The sequence below is a fragment of the Glycine soja genome, chromosome 3 (genome assembly GCF_004193775.1).
Source record: "Glycine soja cultivar W05 chromosome 3, ASM419377v2, whole genome shotgun sequence".
Classification (NCBI taxonomy): Eukaryota; Viridiplantae; Streptophyta; class Magnoliopsida; order Fabales; family Fabaceae; genus Glycine; species Glycine soja.
Window position 1 is genome coordinate 43,686,949 of NC_041004.1, and position 19,006 is coordinate 43,705,954.

The window sequence follows — 19,006 nt, forward strand, 5'->3', positions numbered from 1 at the left end:
CCAATGTTCAGTTCCCGCTACTGGGCTGCTAGAAACATAAGAATTATCATAATCACGCAACCACGGATCTCAAATGCTGATTCCCTTCCATTTGAGTCCACCTGAGAAGCTTGGATGCTACGCCACATAGTTTGGATATGGCCGAACGAAGCCTCCAAGAAGACCCCTTGAGGGTAGTATCTAGCTTTGAAAACTCTCGAAATTATAGCATCTGGGTCGGAAGCTAACTTCCACCCTTGCTTCGCTAGCATGGCTAGGCTGAACCCAAAAAAGTGTCGGAAACCCATACCACCAAACTCTTTCCTCACCGCCAATCTATCCCAACTCAACCACTTGATGCCTCTTCCTTCGCCTCGGTTACAGCCCCACCAAAGCGAATTAATCATGCGCTGGATCTCCTCCGCCAAGGAAATGGGAATTAGAAAGGTGCTCATACAGTATGCCGGTATTGCTCGCGGCACGGCTGTGACCAACACTTCACGCCCTGCCATAGACAGATGCTTCCCTGACCATAACGCTATTTGCATGTCACATCAGCACCTCGTTAATCTGTTTTAGATTCTTTATGAATGTGTAAATGAAGACCTTGAATAGGTTTTTCTCAAACGAAGAAGAAAATAATTATTTTAGTTCCCAGATTCGACTCTTTCATTCACAGTAATAAGTTAAAGAATAAATAAATTTGTCATATTTTTTTTTTCACTTTTGGGACTAAAGATAATTATAAAAAGTGAAATACACTGTTTTTATAATAAAATACTTATTCATAAATTTTCATCAAGTTGTTTATTAAGATTCTCTTAAACAAAAAGAAAGTGATGAGAAAAGTAAAACATTTTTTTATAAGATAATATTAACTTATGTTCATAAATTATCATCAGTTGATTTAGTGCTAGAAAATCTAAGTAGTTTATAGGAGTTTTATGTTCAAATTTCATGGTTATGAAGAAAATGAAAAGAAGATATGAAACGAAACGGCGTCGTAGCAATCAAAATCAGGGAGCTCTGTAGCTTAAGATCCTCGCCGTCCGTTTCTAAAATTGGCAAAAACTGAAGGTTCAGATTGTGGCTTGTTTGGATAACACGTTAATAGCAGTAACACAGCACTTTAAGGAAAGAAGATATGAAACTTGGCAATGGCTGTGGTTGCAGTGCAGCAATTCCTATGCTTCACAGAATTAAATTGGAGAAATATAACAAGGCCATGCATTCCCCCTCACAGTTCAATTCTCCTACGTTCACGCAAAAAGATTCAATATTCTCTGATTTCATGCTCTTCATCACAGACCCCAGAAGCTGATACTCAAACTGCTGAATCTTGCGTCAATTTGGGCCTTGAGCTCTTCTCCAAGGGACGGGTATTATTATTATCTTCAACCTTTCCTTCCACTCTCTTCATTCTTCTGTTTTCCTCTTTAGTAGAACCATGTAGTTTAAGTGGGGCCTTAAAAGTTCCTTTTTTTTTCCTCATTGGATTTTTCAGGTTAAAGATGCTTTGGCCCAGTTTGAAGCAGCACTTTCCTTGAACCCTAATCCGGTGGAGGCCCAAGCTGCGTACTACAACAAAGCTTGCTGCCATACATACAGGTATGAAGTTTTTTTTTTAACAATGGATGAGTATGGATTACACAATTTTCAGCAGGTAATTACTAATTAGTATTTTCACCGGTTTAATAGAATTTGTTAGTGTTATTATACGGTGGTAGTTCTTATTCAGTCAGACTGAACACACTACTTGAGTCATGGGACTTGTATATTGTGAAATGGTAAGGCAAGGAATGACTAAGCAAGTGGGCATCTCTAAAATTATTGAATTTCCTCGGTTCCTTGTATTTTCTTGATATAATAAATCATATGACAAAAAAAATCAATTGGTTTTCACGGGGGACTGGTTAGCGAATACTTCTATTTTTATCTTTGCATTCTAATCTAAATGTTGTCTGGTCATTATTTTCATAAAGGGGAGAAGGAAAGAAAGCAGCCGATTGTCTCCGCACTGCTTTGAGGGAATACGATCTAAAATTTGGTACAATTCTCAATGATCCTGACTTGGCCTCTTTCAGAGCTTTGCCTGAATTCAAAGAACTACAAGAAGAGGTTTCCTTAATAGTTCTCAAGCATTTTGTAATGCTAAGTTGTCTGATCTTTGTGTGCTTTAATATAGCTGTCAATGACCAATTTTCCTAAAAGTTTAGCTGTTAAATGAAGGTCCATGAATAACTTAGTATATATCTCTAACAGTAGTGTTCTGAAGATTAATATATTCTGTAAAACAGTTGATATAAAAAGTATTTGCCTCTTATTTTTCCTCCCCTTGCCCCAATTGCTAATTTGCTACTGTTTTACAGCCTGAAATATGAAAGGATAACATTCATAGTTGGGGGAAAATCATTTGAAAGGAACTTATCTCCCTCATTATAATTCTGTCTAATTGAATGTAAAATATGAGAAGTTTTTAGCATTGATTATTATTACTGTCCTGCCATGTAACCAGGCTAGGCTGGGTGGGGAAGATATCGGCTACAGTTTTCGGCGAGATCTAAAACTTATTAGTGAAGTCCAAGCACCATTTCGTGGGGTTAGGAGATTCTTTTATGTAGCATTTACAGCAGCCGCAGGAATATCATTGTTTTTTACTTTGCCCAGGCTATTACGTGCAATTAATGGTGGTGATGGTGCTCCTGATCTCTTGGCAACTGCTGGGAATGCTGCCATTAATATTGGAGGTGAACAATGATCTATTTAACTTCCTGAAAAACAATTCAGGATCAATTTATACTTACTAAATTTAGTGTTACTCTCTCTGTGTCTTTGTCTCTTTGTTGCTTGTGTGTGTTTGTTCTCTTTCAAGATAATTGCAATGTAGTATCTGAGAAAATACCTTTTACATTGCTTCATTAAATGACTAAGCACCAGAATCAGCAATGTGCAGGTATTGTTGTTCTTGTGGCATTATTCTTTTGGGACAATAAAAAAGAGGAGGAACAACTTGCACAAATATCTCGAGATGAGACACTATCAAGGTTGCCTTTGTGCCTTTCAACTAATCGTGTAGTTGAACTTGTGCAGCTACGAGATACAGTTCGACCAGTCAGTATCTGTGTTCTTTTTACCTCTGCTCTGTTCTCTCTCTCTCTACCACATTATGTTGGGTTTTTTCTTTTTGCTTTACTATTTATACACTTGTTCATTTCTGTCTCCTTTTTCTTCTCTTCTATTTTTCACTTTTCTTGGAAGAGGGGGTTCTTGCAGTAACTTAAATATTTCTCCTGTATTAGGTTTTGAAGCATAGAAAAGGGGAAGGGGGTGGGGGGGGCTTCAAAACATGTGCATCACGAATAAATGGCAACTAACAAGAATTTTAAATGATTTTATATGCGTACATAGATACATACACACTCACAAGGTAATTAATTTTGAACTTATTTACTTGTTGATATTTATCAGTTTATCATAAGTATACTGCATATAAAGTGATTATTACCTTAAGACATTTCAAAACAAAATGAAAGTCATATACACTCATGGGACATTTATGAGGGAGGAAGGAGGAGCTTTATCAAAATTCTTTCAATTTTACAAAATGAGTTGATAAATTTCTCTCTGCGTAGAGCTTATATGTCTTTTATAGAAAAAAATATACAATATGATAATAGAAAAGAAAAACTTATAAGAAATATTTCATTACCACACCACATAACTTTTCAAATGGTAACCTTACTCCCTTTTGTTCTTTTCCTTTTCAACATGAATGTTTCATGCTATTACTGAAGCTTTGGTTTTAGGTTATATTAGCAGGAAAAAAGGAAACAGTTTCTTTGGCTATGCAAAGAGCAGAGAGATTTCGAACTGAGCTCCTTAGGCGTGGTGTTCTGTTAGTTCCTGTTATCTGGGGAGAAGGTCAGGAAACAAAACTTGAGAAAAAAGGGTTTGGCCTAAAGCCAAAGGCAGCTGAAGCTCTTTCTTCTATTGGGGTAACAGTGTACCATCTACCTTCATCAATCCTGCTCTTCATCCAAAGCTTTTGTTTCTTTGATGAGATGACACTAACCCATAAAACTTTGCTAGGAAGATTTTGAGAAGAGAGCACAGTCCATAACTGCAAAATCGAAGTTGAAATCTGAAATTAGGTTCAAGGCTGAGGTTGTATCACCAGTGGAATGGGAACGGTAATATGCTCTGATTTCTTGGCTACTATTGTAATCTATTTCTTCATTAAATGAGGGGAAATTAGCATCAGCATATAGTCAAAGGGTGGATTGATGTAAACTAAGAAGAGCATGGCAGAGAAAGGTGGAGAGAGAGAGAGAGAGAAAAAGAAGAGTCACTAATAGTTGTATGCTAACTCATTCTAACTTAACTAGGTGGATAAGAGATCAGCAGAAGTCTGAAGGAGTTTCACTTGGTGAAGATGTGTACATAATACTTCGCCTAGATGGACGGGTTCGAAGATCAGGGAAGGTAAGTTCCACTTCAGAGCAAAGTTGTTTTTCTTTTCTTCCCATTGTTGTGGAATTGTCATGTATTAGTTTGCTGGATGTCATAAAAAACTATGACCATCATTTTGAATGTCTTCTTTATGTGATAACTTGTTTGCAAAGCTTGAAGATCATTCTGAAACTGCTGTACTTCGAATTCATTTTACATCCTAGTTGTCAGCAATTGGGACATTTTTCACTCGACTAGCTGAATTTGCATTAAGGGATATTATTATCAATATATATTACTTCTCAACAATGAACTGTTAACAAACAGTTTGATTTAAGGGAAACTTTGTGTGACGAGTACTTAAATTAAGGAAATTCACTACCAGGTTTCCTTTTTTTTTTTTTTTCCCTCCCCTGATTGCAAAACTGTTTGTCATACTCTGGCACTATCAGTAAGACAGAAACATACTAATGAGTGCTAATGCATTTACAGGGTATGCCTGATTGGCAGCAAATTGTGAAGGAGCTACCACCAATGGAGGCATTTTTAAGCAAGATAGAAAGATGAGAAGTATTGTTGAGAATTCAGAGGGTGCAAATTTGTATTATTATTGTTTTTCCTGTCCCAAGTGTCATTATAATCCTGGTATCACCGTCGTTGGTAATGTCCCACAGCAATATTTTTCTTGACTATTAAACTAAACACTGTACATTCATTCCTCCACGATTACTACAAACTTTTTTTTTATACAATGATCACACTGAGTTTCAAGGTTTCAAGCTATAACTTCATGTACATTACTTCAGTTCCCACGAGTTGGCCGACCCTAGTGATTCCATCAAGTAAATGTTATCGACGAATATTAATATTGATAAAATATTTTGATGACAAAAATATGTTGTACATAATTTGTCAAAAAAAATAAAAACGATGCACTTAAAGCGAAGTTGTGCATTTTTAGACTAGAGTCAGAGATTGACAAGTGACTGCATCTGAATTTATTAACTCTAGTACCCTACCCTACTTAAATCAATTTTGATACAGCCAGTTAAACTTGGTCATAATCATGCTCAAATGGTATTTTGATGTTCAAGTTAATTTAGTTTCCGAAAGAGTAAGAGTAAAGATTAGGTGCTGGTGAGTGATATGACATTGCGACAAGAGTTGACATCTATTGCCATCCTAATTGATTATACCTAAGGGCTAATCTTTAGATTAGTAATACTAATACCATTCAACTAAAAACGCTATTCCTATCCCCGCTCTTATATATATCGGTCCTGTTGAGGGCAAGTCTTTTGGGCTAGTTCGAACAAAAATATAAAAAGAGGTCTTTTTGAGGTTATAAAAAGAGTTCATGTTTTTTATTATGACATTAAAGTTTGTAAATTGTCCATTTATTTTTTAGGGAAATTTTTAAAATGTTAATTAATAATAAGAGGCTGGTTATATACTACTATCAATTAATTTTTATCAGAGTTATTGTGTGTTATTAAATAACTAAAAATTAAGTAAACGTATTTAAAAAAAGTGTGTTCTAATAATTAGATTACGATTGAATTATACATTAATAAAACTGTCATGTTTCATAATAACAAAAAAAATTACATTATTCTAAAAAAATTCTTTGTTCTGTCAAAAAAAAAAAAAAACTTCGTTCTTTATAAACTCAACTCCATCGCAAGCAGGAGTCATCCTATCATTTATAGAAAACCTGAGTTGTAAATTATAAAAAAAAAATGTTACAAAACACAACCAACACATCTCTCTCTGGTCTTAAATTCTCTGTATTTAAAATTATATTGGATACCAAGTGATCTGAGTTAAGTCAGATAAACTTAAGACATTTGAATCCAAGATTTACTTTCTTCGCTCCTAAAACTCAAATCCAAGATTTTATTTAAGGATAATCAAGCTTTTGTCACTTGAATCAACACGTGTTAACGTGCATATTGATTCATTAAAAAAAACATTTTCCAACTTTTCCAGAAAAAACTAAACAAAAAAAAAAAACTTCTTAGGTTTCCACACATGCTCTAAGGCCATTCACAATTAGAGGATGATGCACTCACTATGGAACATACCTATCATCACTAAACTCGTTTGATTTAGAATCGAGTGATTACCCCCTTAAATTTTATTAGCAACTGCGTGGAACATTCGAGCTTATGGTATTGATGTAGCTCTTTTAGGATAGGCACGATTGTTTGCTTTCAGAAGAAGCTGGTCCTTAATGTCAATTAGCCAACGGAACTTGGCAGGTAAAATGACTTATAGTGGCCTGTCGTGGGCAACATGATTTCAAACCCAACATCAATTTTAAGGGCTCCGACTCAACAAAACATTGAATTAGCTGTCTGCGTAACCCATACATCTTAGGCCCAATACTAGACTTTTCAGACTTAATTAGTTAATGCTTTGAATCTAAACCTAGTATCATACTATCATTGATGCCCCCTCATTCTTAATATCATTTTCTCGGTAGGTTTTGAATGATTTATTTATCGTGTACCCAACTTTCTTCTTAGCAATCGAAACACATTTGAACTTGATACTTACTAGAAGGTTATAAGCTATCAACATGTTGAGTTTCAATTTTCTTCAGTTGTGGGTCTTAGAATATTATTATTATTCTAAGATTGAGAGAACCAAACAATTGGTATTGATTATTTTAATATCCTGAAGACAAAAAAAGAAAAAGAAAAAGTGGCATTACCGTAAAATAGTCTCTTGTTATAAAACTGAAACCCTTCTAAAACAAGTTTACCCGCTGTTTCTCCTAGTAAGCTTCTATAAAAGGATAGAATAGAAAGAATGAAACACTTGAAACTCTAGAGAAGAATAAGAGCACCATCACATTCACTGCCATCTTCACTAGAAAACAATGTCAGGTGTTTCTTTTCTTTTGGCCTTGTTCATGGTAGTAGCTTTGTCTATCTTTCCTTCCATAGTGGGTGCAATAGGTGAGCACCGGCTAAGGTGGGTGCCTGAGACAACAACACCATGCCAAAGCTCCATAGAAGAGTGCATGGCAGAAGGTGAGTTTGGAATGGATTCAGAGTCCCACCGGCGCATTCTAGCGACCTCACAATATATAAGCTACAAGGCACTTCAACGTAACACCGTGCCATGCTCTAGGAGGGGTGCTTCCTACTACAACTGCAAGCCAGGTGCAGATGCTAATCCTTACACTCGTGGCTGCCCCACCATCACCCGTTGCCGTAATTCTTAGAATAACAACTTAGTGCGTGTTTGAGTTACCGTTTTCAAGGCTCAAAATTACGTTTACAAAAGGATCTCACTCGTTACTTATGCGTTAGAAGTGCATTGGAATGACTGTCACAGCAATTTGAACTGCAACCCAAACATGTGCTTTCTTTCTACTCTTTCATTTCCTTACTCCTCTGCCTTCTAGTTTGTTATGTTTTACTTTGAATGTTGTTCACCTTTTTGTTTTTGTAATTTTGTGTAAATTAATCTTAACTGGTGTGGCTATTGTAAATATATTTGTGTTCTTTCATACTGCTTATTCCACCTTAAACAAGAGTTTCCATCGCAAATGGGAGGCAAGGTGAGCAAAAACTAAAAAGGGTGTTACAAAGAGGATGTTTACCTACAATGTTTGCATTCATGATTAAGCATAATTTATGAGGAGTTTAATCAATAAAAAAAAGTCACCAATTCAGATAGTGTTGAGTTTTAAATACAGATTTGCAAATCTCAAAATCTTCTATTTTTTTAAAAATGTACATAAACAGCTAGGCAACTATCGGGAACAGTAAGTAAACAGTAGTCAAACCAAATAAATTGTTCTTGTCAACTTTGTCAATCTATAAGAACTTTCCACACTGAATAGATTATCTGGGGCTCTATTTGCTTTAATAGGTGCTTACTGAACCTCACGTGCGAAGAATAGTAGTTTAAGAAATGATATATCTAGCTCAACTCATCTTCCAAGAATCCAGAAATATAAAAAGATTAAACTAGTTCAATTAATTAGAAATCACCTAGTATAATTTTTAAAGCAATTATGACAAAAATCAACAATCTTGTATACATGGCACCTTATGATTATATAACTGAATTGATTATACTACCATAATTAAATTCTTGAATATATCTAATTTTACTTATAGGCTTCTATTTTGATCTGAAATCAACAACAATAAGCTTTAGGCTAGACTATGTTTCTTTCGGGCACCATGTTGGAGCCTGCTCCATGAGAACGGGACGTGAATCAAACTTCTCAGAGCACTATTACAGCAAAATAGAATGGGGCTGTGTAAGATATCCACAAAAGGACTGAACAAGTTAGGTCATTGACTACTGGAGCCAACATGCGAACTTGAAATTGAAAAGCACACATTGATTCTTATATGATTTGGAACATGGATTGCATCGCAGAGGTTTTGCAACCCAAAACTGATGGAACAGAAACAACCCAAAACATGCAAAGAGAAGGGGCAGGAGGGAAATAAAGTAATCACAATTTAAAATATAGGAACTATCCACAAATATATAGCACCCAATCTAGCCCATCTTCAATTGGAAAAACACAATAAACCAACAGTGCTGTGATTTTTACATAGTTTGAACAGTATGTTTTAGCTAGCAAAGAGAGTTCACTAGATATACAGTAACAAAATCCTGAATGAATCACACGAGACCCAAAAATAAAAGACAAGGCAGTTGAACACGTAACATTACTCAAGCAGAACCCTCTTCTTTGTTTGACTCTTCTTCCTTTGGCTTAGCAGGGGCCACAGGTGATGGAGTGCTCTCCACTCCCATCTCTGATCTTAAATCATTGATGCTTTGCTCCAACTCATTTATACGGTCTCCCATCTCATCAAGTGCAATGACGATGTCAAGAAACACATTACTTGAGCAATTTGAACCAATAATTATGTAATAGAATTGGCATCGTTGCCCATCCTGGCTTAGCCAACATATGACAACTTGCACAGGTGGATGTCTTGAGTTTATAGATGTAACTGTATGCAGAAATAATAAACCACCTGGGCTGTTGTGTAAATATGCCATTGTATTATATGTTTAAATTTTGATTCCTATTATATAGTATAATAGAGTTGCCCTAAAAATATAAAAGGCAACTAAAATCACAAATGAATATCCTGTCATCTGACCTCTTTGAATCATTTTATTTCAGGGAAAAATCAATATCATGAATTACCATTTTTCGGAAATTAATTTCTTTGAAAACTTCCTATTCAAGATTAGCATACTATATCAACTTGAAGAGTGTCTAAAAAGGATATTCTTAGAAATGATGGAGTCAGACATTGTCTGGAACCTAAGTTGCTGGAAACAAAATTCTTGTTAGCAGCAGTGAAATACATACTGAAAATCAGCAATGCAGAACTACAAGCCTAGAGTATACAACTCACCATCTGCTGAAGAAGATTTTGCACCTGAAGAGAGAGAGAAGCAGACAAAGGTCAAAAGTTGACATCAAGAGCAACAATTAAAGCATCTAACTAAAAACCTGTTCCCAAATGTTAACAACAGACACATCAATTTTCATATTCCCACTCTCATCAAGGACTTTGGGACAACCAATCAGCAGAGATGGCTCAGAACATTAAACTAGTAATCTAAAATTGCTCTCAAATGTTGCCATCAGGTAAACCAATTTGCATACTATTCCCACTCTCATGGCGGAACAATGGAATAGTGGTGGAAAACCAGCTACTAGCATTATTGACATTACCATTAACACATGCAGATGAAATCATAGAACAAAACCATTAACTAATTCAAGATGCTTCACAACTTACAAAAGCTGTCATATCAGCAGTGCTTTGCTTTGGGTCTTCTGAATCATGCCCGTCCTGTTATCAAAAGGGAAGATTACGAATGAAAAAGGAACCAAAACATAAAAAAGTGAAATAAAATTCAAATGACATTTATCCATGCAATGCAATAGGCTCCAAAATATTCATAGCGCAGAACAGAAGATCCCTAATTAAGCCATACTAACTTAAAATGGAAACTGAATCGTTAATGATACTCTAAATTATTGAGCATGGACATGTATAGGGCTTAACGGGCACATTTAGACCCGGTTCATTGGATTTTGAAAAACCTAATCGCTTAAATATTAAAAATGATACTCGTGTATGAGAACAGTTGCAGAATAAAGCCACGCAAGGAATACGAATGAGAAAGAGAGAACCTAACCATGCTCTGATTCTGATCAACGCTGGACTGCAACTCCTTCAATTAGTTTTCAATGCCTAAAATGCGAACTAAGGAGGGGCACTCACACTCGGGTCCATTTAGTCCTTATATTCTTCATTCAGTGGGCCACAAGTGTAAATATGTAATTACAGAACTAACACAGACAGAACACCTTCATTTTATAAAATAAATAAAAATAAAAATTGGATTTGAAATAATTTCTATTTAGATTTTAGAGTGTAAAGAATTTTTAAATTACTCTCTCTTCATTTTCTCTCTTGTTTCATGGCCAATGCTTACTAAATTTCACGTAAACAGTGTAGTCTTTTCTTTATCTTGATTTATTATTCTCTTTTTCTTATTAGCTTATACGCATTCTTTATAATTAGAATAATAGAGCTGCTTATCTACAGCATTTCAATTTTAAAATAAAATATCGATGGACCATTTCGTCATTTTAAAAAAATAGTTGAAGAGTCTTCCAGCAGTTTTCCACTCCATTCAAATGATTGGTCATAGCATGGTCATTTATTATGCCATTTCACTCCATTAAGAGTGGTTTATTATGTCACGTTAGAATCAAGCATAAGGAGAAAAAGAATTACTATTAATAATTTTTAACATTATAAAAAGAAGAAAAATAGTCGCTTTTCAGTGTCTAATAACAACCTATATTAGACACTGAAAATTTTCATTTCCTCATTTGAGTCATCAAATATCAACAGATTTTTTTTCCCTCGATACCAATTCATTTATTCTACTAAATGTCAATAATTCCTTTTAAGATGCACTCATCACTTAATTACTAAGTGCAAAATTTTCAAAGTTAACGATGGAAGTGAAAAAAAAAAAATCAAAATATCTAAAGAATTGTCGCTCCTATATTCTGTTTTACATCCAAGTCCTTAGGCTTGCTCCAAGATACATCACAAACATCTACATCAAAGGGAAAGGAGTGATAAGGGGAAAATCAAAACTCATTTGTCCAAGTCATCCTTTTTCCTCCACAAAATAGGAGAGCAACCTTTGAAATTTGAACTTCTATTTGTTTTTGTGAGAGGATGGTTTATTTTCTTCATAAGGATACTCAGGTGGAGCAGACCACAAACCCCAGAGAATAATTGTGTGAAGACAAAGAAGTAACGCTGAAGAAAGGCTGTTCGAAGGATAGATATTCCAGCACAGCTCCACTCCCACGAACAAAATCAAACTGCTTGAACATGAGAGAAATCGATTATTTACGAATCAAAACAAAATAAAATCGTTAACAAAAATAAACGAAAGCAGGGGATGTGGGTTAACCTACCGCAGCAATGTAGGGTAATTCGTTCTCCACAACAAGTAGGGCAAGCTATAGAAGTACCTGTACCATAAGCCAAATTACAAGAGTTGGCACCACTGTACTTTTTAGAATACAAAATCACAAATAATAATTCTAAATCCTCCTAATCCTTCTACTTCTTTTGTATGATAAGCATTAAACGTATTTACTTTTTCATTTAGAACTTTTCTAATAAATGACATATTTATAACATCACTCAACCAAAAATGGGAACAACTGTTTTGTGGTGTGCAGAATATCTGTCTACCAGAATTAGTTCAAAAAGGTTCAACATAAAAGAATGTAAATAATTTATGAGAAAATACGATCCAGTTTATAAGAGACTTAGTAATTGGCCAATAAAGGGAAAATAGAATGATTATAACCAGATTCTGTTACAAAAGGTGTTTTTTCCCTTTATAAATTATTTTGATGAGTAAAAATAAACAAGCAGCAAGCTAGTAGTTGTATCATTAACAGAAGGACATTCCCAGTAGACTCACCACAAATAGAACTGATAATGCAACGACCGAGCACATACAATGCCAATGAAGTTCCCAACAAACATAGTTGTCACAATATCTGAGCAAAAGTCAAAACTTAGCATCACAGGTCACAAAAAGGGGAAGTAATGTTATCTTCTCAAATCCTACATGAGACTGATTACTTACGTTCTTTATTAAGGATCTTGAGGGATGATGAACTGCTCTTGCCGACCTTAGAAAAAGAGGAAGAGAAGAAAAGTGCAAACTTCATTCTCATAAAGACATATCTGGAATGCAGGAAGTTGCAAAGCCCTCCTTCATGTCTGTAAGCAACTAAATAAGTGAACATATAAAATCCAGCTGCATCAATATTTCAATCCAGATATACATGAAATCCTATATATCCCAGTTATGATAGAAACTTTCGGGAGGCAGGTCCATGACATGGCCAATATTAAAACATTAGTCACACACCACCACCACCAACAACTACAAAAGCCATTTCCCTCTTGGTAGGACTAACTACATGGATCAAACAATGCCGTTGTGTAATGTCAAAAACGAGGTCTCTAGAGAAGCCATATAGATCCAAGTCCTTTTTAGGCCTTGTATGGATAAAGTTCTCCATAAGTACTTCGGTTCCCACCTAAATTCTACATCATGCTTATAGGAGAAGAAAATAAAAAGGAAAAGTTAATTTTTCCACAAGTTAAAGTCAACTTATGCACTTTAACTTTTATAGAAGCTCTCATCTAACTTCTTCAAAAGATGAGGTGCAGAAGTTGTTTTTAACTTATGAGAGAAGCTCAATTCATTTTACTTTTATAGTTTCTTCTCTTATAAATACTTATGGAGAAGTATATCTAAACATGGCCGTAATGGTTTCACTTAAAGTTTTCCTTGGTCTTCTTCTACCCCTAACTATTAGGCTATCCTTTATCTAATCAACTCTACTCATTTGAGCTTCTATAGGTCTTCTTCCAACATGGTCAAACCATCTTAGATGCATTACTATCATCTTTTCCTAAATAATTGTTAATCCTCATCTCTCTAATACATTGATTCATCTTATATTCTAGCATGTATACTCAGCATCACAACAGCCCTTGGTTTTATGCTCTTGATCACACTTCACTGCCCAACATTTGGTACAATAAAAGCATTGCTAGTTCTCATTATCTATTGTGTTTAAACAGAAGATAAAGAACTTATCAAATCTATAACTTGGTAAGATAAATTAAGTTTATTTTTTTCTTTCTAAAATACATATAAACCCTCCTACTATAGGTTAATAGCAGAAAATCCTTAAAACTCAGTAATTCAACTCCCTAAATTTAATAAATTGGGCAAGCTCTTAGAGCAAAACAGCAAATAACCCCTCATGCATGTGCAGAAAGCCCCTGTTGGTAGTCAATATGTACAGTTTGGTAAGTTCAAGAAGTCTTAACAGAGTTTTACACCAAAAATGGGTTTTGATTAAGTGACCTATAGTCCAAGGGGGTTGCTAGCATTTTCTGTATAGAAAAAATAAAACAATATGAAATAAAACTTTTATACCTACTTGCACCAGCTATAATGCGCAAATGAAGCAAGTGATATGAGGTGAGCAGCCAACAAAAAGATTGCAAATCCCTTGGACACAAATACTGGTTCAGGGATGAATTTGAAGTTAACAGACCTGATAACATAAAATTGAAATAATACATCAGGAACACCTAACTGAACCTACTAAAAGAAAGGCAAAATACACTTACATCCTCAAACATAAGGATAGCACAAACTCAATACACCAACATCAAGATCCTACACTAAATCCTTTGATGTTTAAATAGAAATGAAACACTCAATTAAATTAAATGGTACAGGTAATGTGTGTAATATATGACCATTCGCCAGAAAATCACAAATCCACCCAACCCAAAAAATGTAAACAGTAACTCCGATCACCCACCATAAGACACCATATCTTCAGCGGCTTATTAGCAATGTATACTTGCATCTAGAAGCACCTATCTAAATATGTTGTTCCCAAGTGCCAGAAGGTTGATGATCCTTGCATAAAATAAAATTTTAGATACCCTTAATTGCAATCTTTCTCTTCTCCCATTCATAATTGTTTGACCACAGAGAAAAGGGCTTTAGATTATACTAAAAGCTAAATTTGTTTGCAGTGTTCATGGTTATCACATCAAGTATACATCAAAGTGCAAACTTAAAAAATAAGTACCAGAAATGGATGAAGACACGGCCAAGGTTGAAGGCTCTTGATATGTATGTAACTGGGTATGAAACCAGGAAAGGAAGTCCCAGTAATATCTGTGGCAGTAGTTAACCATATAGGAGTTATAACTAACATTACCAAAATTGGACATTGCTCACTCTAGAGAACCAATCAATGTTGAAGCCCAAGAGAAACTCACCTGACAATATGGAAAGATTATTTTAAGACAAAAAATACCCAACCATAAGGTTTCTAAAGATTTGCGCACTCTGTAAAAGCATTTTGTATGATGAAAATACCAACAGCACGCGACTATAGCATCACAAATATACAAAAGAAACTGAAAAGTAAGTGACCTGAACCAGTGCTGCACCAGATAATGCCAATAACACGCCACTGATGTCCATAGCCTGCATGTGTGAAGAAAAAAAGCAGGGTACATGAGCACCATCACGTAACAAGTCAAAGAATGCAACATACCCTAACTGTAAATATTGCAAGAATGTATGTACCTTCAGCATGAGAAGCAGCAAAGGAGGAGCATAAAGAAGCACATTCATCTTCACCGAAACAGCTCCACTAACAAATAATCACGAGAAGCCACGTAAACATTATATCCTTGCAACAAAAAAACGAGCCTAGGAAGAGAGCATTTACCTAAACAAAATCAACCCAAGATTCCACCTTCGGTGCACGAGTAAGAGCAATGCAGCATGAAAAAGTGTCATGGCCACACAGTCATTAAATAAACGAAGCACGAAGATAGAATGCACTCTTTTCGACAGAGAAAGCAAGCAAAGTGCCCACCACGGAACCTGTGAGACACGTCAGTTTCCAAAAACAATAGAGAATTAACATCAATAATAAACCAAAAGAAAATATTATGATATCCTTACCACATCGGTTTTGACATAGACGGCGAGAACGATTGCCAAGTTAACGATATACAACACTCCGAACAAAATCTGCAATGAGAAAAGACATAATAACATAAGGCATCAATCAGTTGCTTTATTAAAAAGGAAGTAAAAGATGAGTGACCTGAGCAGGGTAAACTTGTCCTTCGGTAAGATACTGGAAAGCAGAGTAAATGTAGAGAAAGCCAGCAGGGTAGACGAGAGGACCAGTGTCACCCTTGAGGTTGCGGTAATCTCGTTCTCCACCGAGAAACCCGGTAACCTGTGACATGTAAGCGTCCCAATCTATCTTCGTATCTGAAATTAATTAATAAACGCGCGGTACGTAAGCTTCTGCGTTGAATTGAATTTGAAGGAGAGGGGAGAATGTGGAATTGGAACTTACAGGGGACGAATGCGATTATGAGAGAGACGAGGACGGCGTCGGCAAAGAGAAGAGCAAGGGCGAAGGGTGTTTTGGGGTTTTCGAGCAAGGTGATTCTTCCTCTTGATCTCGGAGGAGGTGCTGACTGCGTCACCGATTCAAAGGCCATCGTTTCTCTGCTTTTCAGTTTTCTGCCTCCGGTTTCCATTATGTCCTCCACGAACACGATCAATTCAACATCCTCACTTGGATTCCTTGCTTAAAACATCAAACTCCTCTCTCACTTTCACATTAATTTTTGTTTCTGGGCTCGATCCCCTGGGCCATCTGAATTGGGTTTTTTTTTTTTTCACCAAATGACTAGACTATTCTTTTTAGTCCAAAAGAGAGAGAGGATAAAATACTGCTATCTCTTCTCCTTTGTTAATTTTAAAATTTAAAAAGAAATTATTTAACAAAAAGTATTTCTTGATTTTTCTACTTTTTTTACTTATGTTTCTTTTTTAGTAGAGATCGTATCTTTTCTAAAAAATAGTCTTATAAATTTCTTTTAAATCAAACAATAGAATTTCTTAAGTTTTACAGCTATCTTTTCATCTGAATAATAAGCATGAGTTAATTCTACTCTGTACAAACACTGCTCGAGTAAATTACAGTATTGCACTATGTAATAGAGGGACAACTCATAAAATAATATCACAAGATAAACTTAAAAAATGTATTTCATCAGTCAAAGAAATAATTATATTATATTATGAATGAGTATTTTACGTTACCCTAATTTCTAAGTTCCAAGTAATATAAATACTACCTTTTATCTTAAAGAAAATTTCCTAAATTGTTTAGAAATTCCTCTTTCTGGTAGTATATATGTGGGCAAAGGCAATTGAAATTGAGCTAAACACTGAACAGGTGTTGGTGTGGCAGTGGAGTTCTTAATCCGATGGTGTGTGTTGATAGGGACTAGGGAGAAGGAATGGCCACGTGCTGTTAGGGACTGCTTCCACATCTCCCGCGAGGCCAAACCACGTGTCACTCTCCACCAGAGAATTCCACGCCCTCTCCTTTAAAACCATAATGCACCCCTTGCCTTTCTCCACCACACTCGCTTCTCTTGCTTCCACTTCCATTCCACCATGCCTTCTAATGATCTCAAACATCGGGTCACCACCACTACAGCAACCACCAACGACGTCAATAGGACCAGCAGAGGCAAACGAATGCTGATGGCCAAACGCGGCCTTAAGTCACTCGCCATAGCCGTTGTCCTCCCTCTCTCTCTCACCGCCTTATCAGCTTACATAGGCTCCTCCTCCTCCAGTGCCCATTACGCTTCGAGAAGCCCCTTCTGGTTCCCACCCTCGTGGGCCCTACACTTGACGTGTCCTGCTTCAAGCTTCTTGATGGGTCTCTCTGCTTGGATGGTGTGGGCAGACGGGGGTTTCCACAGAAACCCCATGGCTCTGTTGCTTTACTTCACTCAGCTCCTCTTCACGGTGCTGTGGGACCCCCTTGTCTTTGCCCTTGGGGCAACACGGCTAGGCTTAATCTTGTGTGTTTCCTTATTTCTCACCCAGTTTGGCTGCATGCGCTTGTTTCGCCCTTTCAATCCCATCGCTGCTGATTTGATAAAGCCTTGTTTGGCATGGGTTGCTTTCCTCTCTATTCTAAATCTTAAGCTCCTTTTTGTCTGAACCAACCAATGCTTATGCATACATGATGTTACATATATATAGCTATAATCCAAACAGTGTTGCGTTGCGTTACGTTGCGTATAATTGTTCTGTAAACAATCTGCTTAGTCACCTATTAGACACGCGTGTTGTAAATACTAGTCTTCTTTTTTCTCTGGCTTGGAACCACGACTTGTGCTCTTTTACTTCGTTCCAAAAAGATTGAGATGTGTTAAATTTGAGAAGCAGTGTTGCCTTTTTCCAACTCATGAGGGATGCATAGACTGTGTATTTAGAAACGTTGCAGTAGTTTTGTTTGTTTCACTGGCTCAATTTTAATTCAAATAAATTTCTTTAGTACCAAATTACTACACTTTATCGATTTAACTTTGGAAACAAACGCTCTCATTGACATTTTCAATGCTCTTTTTTTCGTTACTCCCTTGGTTGTAATAGTACTCCATCCAGAGGAATGCTACGAAACAACCTGGAGTTTGACCGTAACCTTGATGCAGTGGCAAAAACACATTATTGTTTACAGAAATGAAGATATTCGCCACTAGATCAAACAGCTTTTGTGCAATTCTTGCCCAAATGTCTACGACTACGATTACCTACTTAACTGATAAGTAAGATTGCACGATTTGCTGTGTGAGATGCATACAAAACTAGCGCACAGATTAATGTCATTATAAATGGTAGATTACGAGGCAAATAACTGACACATTTGCCTTCATTTAACTAAACTAACTCCGTTGATATTATACAATGCGTATGTTTTGGCTTTATTCTAAGCGGATAAAGATCGTTGGGAGGAATTTGGAATATCTTAAAAGAATAAATTGATGTACGATTCGGGCAAGCTTACATGTATCTAAGCTATGTGTATTATGAGTGGCGTCACAGAGAAATGAAACCATTCTTTTCATAATTAGATGTCGTAAAATGACTAAGATCACTATAACTCAGAAAGAGCAGATGATTATAAAGCATAAATAGATCACAATTAACATCAAATTGACAGAAAAGAATAATAATTTCAGTTTCAGTGGCAAGCAAAAAGATTCAGATACGGACAGAACACAGTGTTCGGTAAAAATGCCAGACAAAATATGGTTTTTCCGAACACATGTAACCTAACTCAGTTTTTGCATTATCCTAGTTTCTGATAGATATGTCCGATCATCTCATCTTCACATGGACCAAATTAAATTGCAGCTCAGTTGTCATGAGAAAAAGTTTAAGACAATTTTTTTTTTAAATATCAGAGATTAAAATCCAAAACTCCAAAATGCTAGGATACAGATATACCGGGTCCAAGGATATTTTAACTTCATGACTACAAGCAGAAACCAAGATGAAAGGTACAAGTGACCATGGACAACAAATAGTGATA

General features: G+C 35.9%; 5 protein-coding genes across 6 annotated transcripts; 3 read left to right on the top strand and 2 right to left on the bottom strand.

Annotated features, from left to right (window-relative positions):
* The first annotated feature begins 1,109 nt into the window (after window positions 1–1,109).
* LOC114407355 (protein LOW PSII ACCUMULATION 1, chloroplastic-like) lies at window positions 1,110–5,207 on the top strand. 2 transcript variants are annotated; one of them, XR_003665644.1, is made up of 9 exons: window positions 1,110–1,358; window positions 1,484–1,587; window positions 1,962–2,097; window positions 2,495–2,726; window positions 2,933–3,090; window positions 3,786–3,974; window positions 4,073–4,169; window positions 4,365–4,461; window positions 4,921–5,207. XR_003665644.1 is itself a non-coding variant. In XM_028370428.1 (9 exons), exons 1-9 carry the CDS (start codon window positions 1,137–1,139, stop codon window positions 4,993–4,995), a joined length of 1,314 nt encoding a protein of 437 aa, XP_028226229.1. In that variant the 5' UTR covers window positions 1,112–1,136; the 3' UTR covers window positions 4,996–5,207. The 2 variants fall into 2 exon arrangements, 1 of the variants encoding a protein (XP_028226229.1); XM_028370428.1 differs by having other exon boundaries at window positions 1,112–1,358; window positions 4,069–4,169.
* A 2,033-nt stretch (window positions 5,208–7,240) lies between these two features.
* LOC114407368 (rapid alkalinization factor-like) lies at window positions 7,241–7,969 on the top strand. Its single transcript, XM_028370446.1, has one exon. It carries the CDS (start codon window positions 7,313–7,315, stop codon window positions 7,658–7,660), a length of 348 nt encoding a protein of 115 aa, XP_028226247.1. The 5' UTR covers window positions 7,241–7,312; the 3' UTR covers window positions 7,661–7,969.
* Window positions 7,970–8,898: 929 nt separating this feature from the next.
* LOC114407369 (heat shock factor-binding protein-like) lies at window positions 8,899–10,776 on the bottom strand. The gene is made up of 5 exons (XM_028370447.1): window positions 10,630–10,776; window positions 10,227–10,280; window positions 9,837–9,860; window positions 9,708–9,750; window positions 8,899–9,281 (listed from the first exon to the last, which is right to left on the bottom strand). The coding sequence occupies exons 1-5, from the start codon at window positions 10,630–10,632 to the stop codon at window positions 9,136–9,138; spliced, it is 270 nt and encodes an 89-aa protein (XP_028226248.1). The 5' UTR covers window positions 10,633–10,776; the 3' UTR covers window positions 8,899–9,135.
* Window positions 10,777–11,345: 569 nt separating this feature from the next.
* On the bottom strand, window positions 11,346–16,252 carry LOC114407354 (dol-P-Man:Man(5)GlcNAc(2)-PP-Dol alpha-1,3-mannosyltransferase-like). The gene is made up of 12 exons (XM_028370427.1): window positions 15,959–16,252; window positions 15,698–15,870; window positions 15,553–15,621; window positions 15,314–15,471; window positions 15,169–15,235; window positions 15,013–15,066; window positions 14,663–14,751; window positions 13,997–14,113; window positions 12,622–12,758; window positions 12,454–12,532; window positions 11,936–11,992; window positions 11,346–11,839 (listed from the first exon to the last, which is right to left on the bottom strand). The coding sequence occupies exons 1-12, from the start codon at window positions 16,143–16,145 to the stop codon at window positions 11,671–11,673; spliced, it is 1,356 nt and encodes a 451-aa protein (XP_028226228.1). The 5' UTR covers window positions 16,146–16,252; the 3' UTR covers window positions 11,346–11,670.
* A 587-nt stretch (window positions 16,253–16,839) lies between these two features.
* Window positions 16,840–17,975, top strand: LOC114407366 (translocator protein homolog). The gene has a single exon (XM_028370443.1). The coding sequence runs from the start codon at window positions 17,074–17,076 to the stop codon at window positions 17,629–17,631; it is 558 nt and encodes a 185-aa protein (XP_028226244.1). The 5' UTR covers window positions 16,840–17,073; the 3' UTR covers window positions 17,632–17,975.
* The last annotated feature ends 1,031 nt before the right edge of the window (window positions 17,976–19,006 follow it).

Excerpts from the sequence above, each read along its gene's own strand:
- LOC114407355 (XM_028370428.1), top strand. The coding sequence starts at position 1,137 with ATGGCTGTGGTTGCAGTGCAGCAATTCCTATGCTTCACAGAATTAAAT. Across the intron at positions 2,098-2,494 it reads TCAAAGAACTACAAGAAGAG|GCTAGGCTGGGTGGGGAAGA; the intron begins GTTTCCTTAATA and ends CCATGTAACCAG. Across the intron at positions 4,462-4,920 it reads GGGTTCGAAGATCAGGGAAG|GGTATGCCTGATTGGCAGCA; the intron begins GTAAGTTCCACT and ends ATGCATTTACAG.
- LOC114407368 (XM_028370446.1), top strand. The coding sequence starts at position 7,313 with ATGTCAGGTGTTTCTTTTCTTTTGGCCTTGTTCATGGTAGTAGCTTTG.
- LOC114407369 (XM_028370447.1), bottom strand. Across the intron at positions 9,861-10,226 it reads CTGCTGATATGACAGCTTTT|GTGCAAAATCTTCTTCAGCA; the intron begins GTAAGTTGTGAA and ends CTCTCTCTTCAG. Across the intron at positions 9,751-9,836 it reads AAAATCTTCTTCAGCAGATG|CAACTTAGGTTCCAGACAAT; the intron begins GTGAGTTGTATA and ends TTTTGTTTCCAG.
- LOC114407354 (XM_028370427.1), bottom strand. The coding sequence starts at position 16,145 with ATGGAAACCGGAGGCAGAAAACTGAAAAGCAGAGAAACGATGGCCTTT. Across the intron at positions 15,067-15,168 it reads TGCTGCTTCTCATGCTGAAG|GCTATGGACATCAGTGGCGT; the intron begins GTACATACATTC and ends TCACACATGCAG. Across the intron at positions 11,840-11,935 it reads AATTACCCTACATTGCTGCG|TTTGATTTTGTTCGTGGGAG; the intron begins GTAGGTTAACCC and ends ATGTTCAAGCAG.
- LOC114407366 (XM_028370443.1), top strand. The coding sequence starts at position 17,074 with ATGCCTTCTAATGATCTCAAACATCGGGTCACCACCACTACAGCAACC.